The sequence below is a fragment of the Sapajus apella genome, unplaced genomic scaffold (genome assembly GCF_009761245.1).
Source record: "Sapajus apella isolate SASKATOON/1434 unplaced genomic scaffold, GSC_monkey_1.0 scaffold13, whole genome shotgun sequence".
NCBI lineage: Eukaryota > Metazoa > Chordata > Mammalia > Primates > Cebidae > Sapajus > Sapajus apella.
Window position 1 is genome coordinate 4,063,482 of NW_022436953.1, and position 11,137 is coordinate 4,074,618.

Sequence of the window (11,137 nt, forward strand, 5' to 3'; positions counted from 1 at the left end):
ATGAATGCCAACTGGGTGGTCAACAAACACGGTTACTATGAGAAGAAACCCCCGAGGGGGGGGGTTGGGGTGGTTTTTAATTCTAACTATTTGCACGACTTTGGGTAAAAAAGTTATTAATCCCACTAAAAAAAAAAAAAAAAAAAAAAAAAGAAAATGAAAAATTAAAAGTTTAGGGTCTGAATCAAAGTCACCCAGCTAATTGGAATTAAAAACAAAAAGGGAACAGATTGGAAAAGCATTCTTCTCATAGTAACCGTGTTTGTTGACCACCCAGTTGGCATTCATCTCCATGTCTCAAACACCTCATGGGACCCTTGCTAAGCTGGGTTTTCCCCAACAAATCCAGGTTTGTCTGACACTGACTTTGAACAAGGCTGTTCTTATCCACAACATAATAAAAAACAGGAAATGATGACAACTAGACATGTGTCACAAAATGATTGTATAACAAGACGCATAGAAACTGCTGAAACCAAAATTCAAAGAGTGATGTTAGGACAGGAAATGAAGGTGATGATAATCACTTCAGATAATTAACCATTGGGATATTATGTGGGTACGGATACGGAAGAGGGTGGAAGGGATAGGATAACATCAACTGGAGTAAGGGGGCTGGCTGTTTAATCTGCTTAATAGTTGCTACGATATCCACAGCCCTAAGAGAATGTTTTTTTAAAGAGACACACAGCTAGTCGCCGTGGCTCACGCCTGTAATCTCAGCCCTTTGCGGAGGCTGAGGCGGGCAGATCACAAGCTCAGGCGTTCGAGATCAGCCTGCCCAACATGGTGACACCCCGTCTCTACTAAAAACACAAAAATTAGCCGGGCGTGGTGGCGCACGCCAGGAATCCTAGCTACTCAGAAGAATCGCTTGAACCCGCGAGGCGGAGGTTGCGGTGAGCTGAAATCACACCACTGCACTACACCCTAGGCAACAGAGCAAGACTCCGTCTAAAAGAAAAAAAGGATGGGGGGACACGCAAATATAGAGTACTCCGTTTACAAATAAGGTTCTCATGACAGGAGTCCAGCTTCAACCTGGTCACATGCCTGGATGACAGCACCTGAGCCCAGCAGATGCTCAGTCTAAATGAAACTCGACGCTCTGTATAGAGCCAAGGAAGGTTCCTGCTATTCGGGGGTCCTCGAGGGAGCCATTAAAACCTCGGCTTCTTCATTTGAGAAAACAGCCTGAGCCAAGGAGAAAATTGAAGTCCTCTCAGCTGCAGCTGCTCACCCACCCCCTCCCACCTCCCTCCACAGAGAAAAGCACCCACTCCATTGACTCTCGAGGAGTCATGAGAAGGTTCGGGAGAAAGGGTCACAGTCAAGCCATCCAACCCAGCCATCACTACTTGGGTGCGAGCAGACCCTCTGTCTCACCCCATGCCATCATCCGGGTAAGGTTCGTAGTCTTCCACACGCATATTATACTTCTTGGCGGCGGCCGCCCGTTCTTCTGGGGTCTTAGGATAGGGCCCCGGGAGCTGGTCTTTCTTAAGGTGGAAGGCTAAAGGGCAGAAGAGAACAAGTCAGAAGCGTCCCCGCTCTCCAGCCGCTCCTAAGATTTCAAGTCGCAGGGGCTGCAGAGATCCGAGCCCGGGATTTCGCAGGATCAGCGCGACCCTCCACCCATTTTCCGGATATATCAACGCCACCTCCGCTCCCTACCCGGACGCTGCCGCCGCGGCATGCACAATCCCCCCTCCCGATACACCAAACCTCAGGCATCCACTTCCCACACTGAGGCCTCGCCAGTTCTCGCGCACCTCTCCGTGCGCCCAGCGGCACCACGTTCAGGAATGCCCTTTGGAGCCACCGGACTCCCTGGACCCCGGCCTTGGCCACCGCCATCTTCACCTTCTTCACGGTTTCCTTCTGCACATGCGCAAAGGCCCGTCACGGCGGCTGAGCCGGGCCAAACCGGACGGAGGAAGCCGGGAGTGAAGAAATGTCGAAGGGTTCAACGGGGGCGGGGTCTAAATACGGAGCTGGGAAGCCAGGGGTTGGATAGAGGCTGGCAGGGATAAGCGGGAAGAAGAGGAAACCAGGCAGGTCTCGTTTACATTTCAGAATGTTGTGTCCTTTTTCTCCCCGAGCTGATATCCCAGGGATGATGGGAACTCAGAACCTCAGCAACTCAGGTTGACAGCTCAACCACCTCCCCCAGGAGCTGCACTAGTGAAATGAGCCTGTCTTACTCTCTTCTCTGGCTGCTTGCTTTCCTCTCCTTCACGGGCACTTCCTTCCATCCCCAAACGTGATCATTCCTCAAATTCCATTGGTCTTGCTTGTTCTGTTTTCCAAATCGGTTGATCTTCACTTAGACGCTAGTGCAACTCACACATCGGCCCTGAATTGGCGGCTCCTTAGTTTCAGTCCGTGTTTCCATCTGCATGTCTCAGTCACCTCAACCCAACAAATGTAAAATTAAGCCTATCACAAGAGGCAGCTCCCCAGAGACAGCTTAAAGTCCCAGAGTTGGTAGGACTTGAATAAAACAAATTTCAAAGCGGCCCATAATGAACAAACTCTAACTCACCAGAAGAATTGGAGACATTATGTTTGCCTATGAATGTTTTCACTTGGGATTTGAATAACTTACACATTATAAATATGCATGTATTTCCAGTGACTTTTCAGGTGACCACAGTTTGGGAGCAGAACCTATTATAAACATTTCTCAAGTATATATCAGGGCAATAAAGATGGATATAAGCAGGGAGTTGTGGCTCACCCCTATAATCCTAACGCTTTGGGAGACCTAGGTTGGAGAATGACTTGAGACCAGGAGTTTGAGACCAGCCTGGGAGATATAGTGAGACTTCGTCTCTTTTTTTTTAAAGTTATAAAAATAAAAAGTAAATAAATACGGATATATACTACTTAATATGTAAATTTTTGGGAGGACTATACAACAACTTGCTGTCTTGTAAATGAGTATCACTAGTTGATGTTCAGAATAATTGGACAACATCTACATTCAACCAATAGCAAACCCTGATCTAATTACGGTCAAGAAACAGAGTTGATCTAATTTATTTTTATTGAGATCTTATTCACATGCCATAAATTGACCCTTTTAGGCCGGGCATGGTGGCTCATGCCTGTAGTCCCACCACTTTGGGAGGCTGAGGCGGGAAGATCACTTGCAGCCAAAAGCTCAAGACCAGCCTGGCCAACACAGCCAAACAACATCTCTACTAAAAAATACAAAAATTAGCTGGGCGGCCAGGTGTGGTGGCTCACGCCTGTAATCCAAACACTTTGGAGGCCAAGACGGGTGGATCACCTGAGGTCAGGAGTTCAAGACTAGCCTGACCAACATGGTGAAACCCTATCTTAAAAAAAAAAAAAAAAATTAGCTGGGCATGGTAGTACATGCTTGTAATCCCAGCTACTCGGGAGGCTGAGGTAGGAGAATCACCTGAACACAGGAGACAGAGGTTGCAATGAGCTGAGATCACGCCACTGTACTCCAGCCTGGGCAACAGAGCAAGACTCTGTCTCAAAAAAAAAAAAAAAAAAATCACCCTTTTAAAGTGTACAATAAAGTAATTTTTAGTACATTTACAAAGTTGTGCGATCATCATCACTATCTAATTCTAAAACATTTTTATTGCTTCCCAAAAAAACCCATACACATTAGCACATTACCCCTACTTCTACCTGCTGGCAACCACTAATTTACTTTGTTTCAATGGATTTGCCTATTCAGGGTAGTTAATATAAATGGATCATGTAATATGTGGCCTTCTGTGTCCATTTTCTTTCACTTAGGATTATGTTTTCAGTTTGTCTGTGTTGTAGCACATATCAGTATGTCATTCCTTTTTTGGGTGTGTAATATTTCATTATATGAATGTACAGTACAGCATTTTATTTATACACTTATCAGTTAATGGACATTTGAGTTGGTTTTGCTTTTTTGGATATTGCGAATAATGCTGCTATGAACATTTTTGTATACGTTTTTGTCTGGATATACGTTTTCTATCCTTTTGGTTATATGCCTAGGAGTAGAATTGCTGGGTCACAGGGTAACTCTATGGTTTAACTTTCTGAAGAACTGCCAAATTGTTTTTCAAAGCAGCTGTGACATGTTCCATCCCCACTAGCAGTGTGTGAGGGTTCCAGTTTCTCCACATCTTTATCAACACCTGTTATTGTCTTTTTTTATTATTGCCATGTAAGTGCCAGTGAATGGTACTTCATTGCAGTTTTCATTTGCAGTACCCTGATGACTAATAATGTTGAGCATCTTTCCATGTGCTTATTGGCCGTGGTATATCTTCTTTGGAGGAATGTCTGTTCAAACCGTTTGTTCATTTTTAAATTGGTTTGTCTTTTTATTGTTGACTTGAAAGAGTTTTTTATGTATTCTAGATACAATTTCCTGATCAGGTACACAATTGTAAATATTTTCTCTGACTCTGTAGGTTTTTCTTACTTTCTTCCAGTGTCATTTGGAACCCTGTGTTTATCATGAAAGGATGTTGGAGTTTGTCAAAAGCTTTTTCTGTGTCTGTTGAGATGATCATGTAGGGTTTTTTTTTCTTTTACTTATATATTGTATTATGTTGATTATAAATGATCAATAAAATATTGATCACTACAATGTGTGTTATATTGATCATTTTTAGATGTTGAACTGACCTTGCATTCCTGGAATAAATCCACTTGATCATGGTATTTAATTATTTGTATATGATGTTAGACTCAGTTTGCTAGTGTTCTGTTAGGATTTTTGCATCTATATTCATAAGAAATACTGGTTTATAGTTTTCTTGTGATGTCTTTGTCTTGTTTTGATATCACAATAATGCTAGCCTCATAGAATGAATTCAGACATGTTCTGTTTTTTGAAAGAGTTTATGAAGGATTGGTGTTAATTTTTTTTTTTTTTTTTTTGGGACAGTGTTTTGCTCTTGTTGCCCGGGCTAGAGTGCAATAGCATGATCTCACGTCACTGCAACCTCCGCCTCCCAGGTTCAAGTGATTCTCCTGCCCCAGCCTCCCAAGTAGCTGGGAATACAGGCATGCGCCACCACGCCCAGTTAATTTTGTATTTTTAGTAGAGATGGGGTTTCACCATATTGGTTGAACTCCTGACCTCAAGGAATCCACCCACCTTAGCCTCCCAAAGTGCTGGGATTACAGGTGTGAGCAGCATGCCCGGCCCAGTGTTAATTTTTAAAAGATGTTTGGTGAACATCAGTGAATCCATCTGGTCTTGAGCTTTTCTTTTTCTTTTTCTTTTGAGACGAAGTCTTGCTCTGTTGCCCAGGCTGCAGTGCAGTGGCATGATCTCAACTCACTGTGGCTTCCACCTCCTGGGTTCAAGCAAGTCTCCTGCCTCAGCCTTCAGAGTAGCCGGGACTACAGACGTGCACCACCATGCCTGGCTAATTTTTGTATTTTTGGTAGCGATGGGGGTTTCACCATGTTGGCCAGGCTGGTCTTGAACTTCTGACCTCAAGTGATTTGCCCACCTCGGCCTCCCAAAGTGCTGGGATTACAGGTATAAGCCACTGTGCCTGGCCTTTTCTTTTCTTTTGAGACAAGGCCTAACTCTGTCTCAAATCGCTAGAGTGCAGTGGTATGATCACGGTGGGCTGCAACCTCTACCGCTGGGCTCAAGTGACCCTCCCACTTCAGCTTCCCGAATATGCAGGCGTGCCACCATATCTGCTAGTTTTTGTTTTTGTTTTTGTTTTTGGCTGGTGGGATTTGGTAGAGACTGAGTTTCGCCATGCTGCCCAATGTGGTTGCAACCTTCTGGGCTCAAGTGATTTGCTCACCTCAGCCTCCCAAAGTGTTGGGAGTAAGCCACTGTGCCCAATTCTGGGCTTTTCTTCATGGGATGTTTTTGATTCCTAATTCAATCTCTTGTTACAGGTCTATTCAGATTTTCTATTTCTTCTTGAATCAGCTATTATAACTCGTGCCTTTCTAGGAATTTGGCCATTTCATCTAGGTTCTCTAATTTTTTGACATACAATTGTTCATAATATGTCCTTATACGCCTTTTGTTTGGGGTAATATCCCTGTTTCATTCTTGATTTTAGTTCTTTGAATCTTCTTGATCTTAATTTTTTTTTAATTTTTAGTAAGACAGCGTCTTGCTGTGTCATCCAGGCTGGAGTGCAGTGGCATGATCATGGCTCACTGCAGCCTCCACCTCCCAGGCTTAAACAATCCTCCCACCTTTCCCACCTCAGCCTCCCTAGTAGCTGGGACTACAGGCATGCACCACCACACCAGGCTAATTTTAAAAAATTTTTGTAGAGACGAGGTCTTGCTACATTGCCCAGGCTGGTCTGGAACACCCAGGCTCAAGTGATCCTCCTGCCTCAGCCTCAAAAAGTCCTGGGATTACAGGCATGAGCCACAATGCCTGGCCTAATTTATTTTTAATTCCCAAGGTTATGAATCAATACATTCTTGTAAAAATTCAAACATTCAGCCTGGGCAACATGGTGAAACCCTGTCTCTACAGAAAAAAAAAAAAAAAAAAATTAGCCAGGTGGCATGTGCCTGTAGTCCCAGCTACTTGGGAGGCTGTGGTAGGTGGATTGCTTGAGCTGGGAAGGTGGAAGTTGCAGTGAACTGAGATTGCACCACTGCACTCCAGCCTGGGTGACAGAATAAGACTCTATCAAAAAAAAAAAAAAATTCAAACACTGCAGACAAAATGAAAGCCTTGATTGTCACCTAGAGCCTCAAACCCTTCCACAGAGGTAGCCCTATTATTGGTTTGATGTAGCATGGTTACTATGTAGCATAATTACATAGTTAAGCCAGTGCATTCGTTTCTGTTGCAGCACAACAAATTACTATAAATTTTGCAGCCCAAAATACCAATTTATTTTCTCACATATTCCATGAGTCCAGGTACTGGTTGGCTGAGTCCTCAGCTCAGGGTCTTTTCAGGCTGACATCAAAGTGTTGGCTGGGTTGGTGATCTCATCTGAGGATCTGTGTGTGTCCTTTCCCAAGTTCAGTGGTTGTTGCCAGAATTCAGTTACTTGCATTTGTAGGATTAAGGTGCCCACTTTCTTGTTGGCTGTCACCCATGAGCCTTTCTCAGCTCCTAGAGTCCACCTGCCATTTCCTGCCATATGGCAGTTTGCTCCTTCAAGGCAAATGGGACAGCTGTGCTGTGGTTTCAAATCTCTTAGATTCTGTCTCTGACCTCTAGCCCCGATTTAAAGGGCTAGAGTGATAAGATTAAGCCCACCAGGATAAATCATCTCCTTTTTGATTACCTTAAAGTTAATTGGTTAGGGGCTATAATTACATCTTTGTCATGTAAGCTAACCTAATTACAGGAGAGACACTCTATCATATTCGCAGTCGTGTTTTCTTTTAAGGGGATAAATGTATACAAAATTGTGTGCACCATAGGGTACAAATCTTGGGATACATCTTAGAATTGGGCCTCTCACAGCCAGTCAGAAGAACTGTCCAAGTAAGCAAGAGGTAATTAATAGGGCCTTTTATAATCAATACAGATATAAACAATCTATATTGATTGTAAAATCAATTTGATTTTTCTGCCTATATAATCATTTCTCCTACTTGAATATATGCTTGCCATGAAACCAATGTTACCAATAGAGGTAATCAATATGGCCTTTTATAATTGTTTTAATCTACATTGGTGATATAGGCAGAAAAATCAAATGATGCTAAACAAAAGAAAACTGTCCTTGATTTTGGAAGAATTCAACTTGCTGTATATCTTTTGCCTAGGCCTTCAGGCAGCCTTTGCCCTACATCTACCAATGTGATCATTGCTTTTCCTTCTGACTTCTTTTTTTTTTTCTTTGATCCGAACGCATCCTTCTGACTTCTTTAGGTGGGTCAAGAGTTTGCTTTTTCCCTATTCACGAGTGTAAAGTTTAACGCCTAACTGAACTTGCTTCCTTCTTTGACTCGTGTGTAGACGTGGGCACACTGGGGCAGCGTTTTTTTGTGTTTTGCTCTACCAGATGATCATCCCTATTCTGTGGGACGAGTGTCTAGCCCCATTTGCTCGGGAGTGGAGCCTAGGATGCAGAGCTGCATGTTACCATTAGGAAGCGCTCCCTCAAGGCCTCGGCTACGCGTTCTTTGTGTTTCTGGACCGCTCTCTCTCGCAGCTCATCTCTATGATTTCAGTTGTGTGTGTGTGTGCGTGTGTGTGTGTGTGTGTGTGTGTGTGTGTGTGTGTGTTTTGTCCGGAATAGGCGGGGCTTCCGGTTCCGGTGGGGGCCGTCCCTGGCGGCGGAGATGGCGGCGACAGCGGCGGAGGCCGTGGCGTCTGGCTCTGGAGAGCCCCGGGAGGAGGCCGGAGCCCTCGGCCCCGCCTGGGATGAATCCCAGTTGCGCAGTTATAGCTTCCCGACTAGGCCCATACCACGTCTGAGTCAGAGCGACCCCCGGGCCGAGGAGCTTATTGAGAATGAGGTGGGGGGCGGGGTCGTGTCTAAAGGGAGTTGAGGAAGGTATCCAGTTGAGAAGTCAGAGGCGAATGGTGAAAGAGATGGGAGACTGGAGGGGCTCTAGACTAGGGCCTGTGGGAAGGTGGAAAGAAAGGCGAGGAGATATGGAACTTGAGGGGTTCGTGCTAATTAACGGGATAAACTATTCTGAAGTTGAGAAGTAGATGGGGTCTAGGAGGCGAACACACCGGCTCCTTGGCATTACTTCATTTGGTGTTTTTCACCTCGTGTTTTCATTTAGGAGCCTGTGGTGCTGACCGACACCAATCTTGTGTATCCTGCCTTGAAATGGGATCTTGAATACCTGCAAGAGAATATTGGCAATGGAGACTTCTCTGTGTACAGTGCCAGCACCCACAAGTTCTTGTACTATGATGAGAAGAAGATGGCTAATTTCCAGAACTTTAAGCCGAGGTCCAACAGGGAAGAAATGAAATTTCATGAGTTTGTTGAGAAACTGCAGGATATACAGCAGCGAGGAGGGGAAGAGAGGTAAACTCCCAAATCGTAGTTTTCTGTTGGATTTAGGGCACTCATTTTCCTTTCCTATACGTGTTTGAAGGTGTGGCAGAATTGGGTGAAGTAGAGATTGGCCTCTCCCATCTCTGGATTCCTATTGAAGGAGAAGTCTGGTCTTCAAGCCTTTAAGGGATTTGAGTTCTTCGTGGTTCTTGGTGCTACAGCCAGCTAGTTCTGTAGCTTGAGGGATGAGGGAATGATTAAAATTGAGCTATGAGTCTCTGGTTTCTCATCTTCTTCCTCATAAAGTGAGAGTTAGTTGCCTAGAAGGGTCAGGCAGGTGAATGAAAGGAGTAATATTGTCTGGGTGAAATCAGTGGTGAAGCTGAAGGCATAAGCCGTGTTCAAAGTGAGAAGTCAAGGCTGGGCGGGGTGGCTCATGCCTGTAATCCTAGCACTTTGGGAGGCCAAGGCGGGAGGATTGCTTGAGCCCAGGAGTTGTAGACCAGCCTGGGAAGCGTGGTGAGAGCTAGTCTCTACAAAATTAAAAACGAGAACAAAACCATATTGAGAAGTCATTACTTGACTGTTCTTGCTTCAGTTTTGGAGTGCAATTTTAGGGTTGTGAGATAATTCTGATTTTCAAGAGAAGTTTAAAATCAGGATTTTTATTTAAAATCTTTTGACTTTTAAATGTGAGCAATTAAATTAGATTAAAAAAAAAGTTGCAGGGGGCCAAACAAAAATGTCTGTCACTGGATTTAGCTCAGAAAGTGCCAGTTTGTAGCCATTGTCCTTAAGTATTGTGATCACTGGGGATAGTTCAACCTCAAAAGTTGTATGGTTTGTTGTGATTTTGGAGTAAAGAAGGTCAGGATTCTCTAGCTTAGGGAAGATCAGATTAGTTTTTCCTAATGCATCAGAAACACCAGCCACACAAGAAAGTGATTCTTCCTCTCTGCTCTTATTCCTGCTTATGAGGACAGCTCTTATGTAGGTCCCAGATGATATTCGGTCCCACACTATAACACTGCCTCTGGGGAATTGCTTTCACTGAGTACTTCACGGTGAATGACCCTCTCACATTTGGTGTCCAATCCTGAGTTTCTCTCTAGTCTCTTGCTACACTCACTCCTGTTCCTGACTCCCTATCAGCAGTCTGTGGCCTAGTGAATGGATTTGAAATATCTTTTTTTCTTCTTAACACTCAGCAGTTGTCATAATGATGGGATTTTTGACCAGAAGAGTTTCCAGGATATGAACTGTGATTGATCTGTCCATGATGTCTTATATGTTGGTTCAGTTCAGTTAACTCATGCATTAATTTCCTCAAATTTAACAGTGTGCGTGTGCACACTTCCATACACACACACCCAACATTGAGAAAAAGATTGATTTAAATGATGCAGTGGAGTGTGTAATTCCTTTAAATGAACATACACCCTAGAATGAGCATAAGATCGGTGACTCTTGTGGTTCTTCAGTCACTTGAAGTTTCTTGCCTCCCGTAGTGAGAGCATTTTGCTTAAGAATGAGTGTAACCTGTACTTTAGGGGTGATTAAAGAGTTTTCAAGGAAAATTCTTTAATCGATTGCAAGTTTTGCCCTATCAGCTGACTTTAGCACTGACCAGCTTCACTGTATGATTTGACAGGTTGTTGTGATTATGGGGTAAAATGTATTAGGATCCTCTGAGCCATTTTGAGCATTTACCGTTCTGGTGTAATCCTAATATTATTTAGATTCATATTTGGGGAGTATCACTGACTCTTTCAAAGTTACTTGCATAATTTTTGTGTGAATATATATATTATTACTATCTTTGGGGAGAGGTGCATTGAGTTGAGGATTCCATGTTACTACAAAGGTAGTGTTTCTGACTTATCAAGATTTCCTATTAAGGCTGGGCATGGCAGCTCACACCTGTAATCTCAGCACTTTGGGAGGCTGAAGCTGTCAAATTACCTGAGGTCAGGAGTTCAAGACTAGCCTGGCCAACATGGTGAAACCCTGTCTCTACTAAAAATATAAAAATTAGCTGAGCATGGTGGCGCACACCTGTAGTCTCAGCTAGTTGGGAGGCTGAGGCAGGAGAATCACTTGAACCCAAGAAGCAGAGGTTGCAGTGAGCCAAGATTACACCACTGCACTCCAGCCTGGGTGATAAAGTGAAACTCTGTCTCAAAAAA

The 11,137-nt window shown here is 43.9% G+C and overlaps 2 protein-coding genes across 2 annotated transcripts in view; one reads left to right on the plus strand and one right to left on the minus strand.

The window, feature by feature from the left end:
• Positions 1-1,930, minus strand: part of NDUFB8 (NADH:ubiquinone oxidoreductase subunit B8) — a 6,411-nt gene extending 4,481 nt beyond the window's left edge. The window contains exons 1-2 of the mRNA XM_032281318.1: positions 1,773-1,930; positions 1,387-1,513 (exon numbers count right to left, since the gene is read on the minus strand). Coding sequence (XP_032137209.1) covers positions 1,387-1,513; positions 1,773-1,857 — 212 coding nt within the window. The 5' untranslated portion in view covers positions 1,858-1,930. The remainder of the gene's footprint in view (positions 1-1,386; positions 1,514-1,772) is intronic.
• Positions 1,931-8,228: 6,298 nt separating this feature from the next.
• HIF1AN (hypoxia inducible factor 1 subunit alpha inhibitor) overlaps positions 8,229-11,137 on the plus strand; it is a 14,802-nt gene continuing 11,893 nt past the window's right edge. Inside the window, exons 1-2 of the mRNA XM_032281319.1 lie at positions 8,229-8,454; positions 8,731-8,981. Coding sequence (XP_032137210.1) covers positions 8,278-8,454; positions 8,731-8,981 — 428 coding nt within the window. The 5' untranslated portion in view covers positions 8,229-8,277. The remainder of the gene's footprint in view (positions 8,455-8,730; positions 8,982-11,137) is intronic.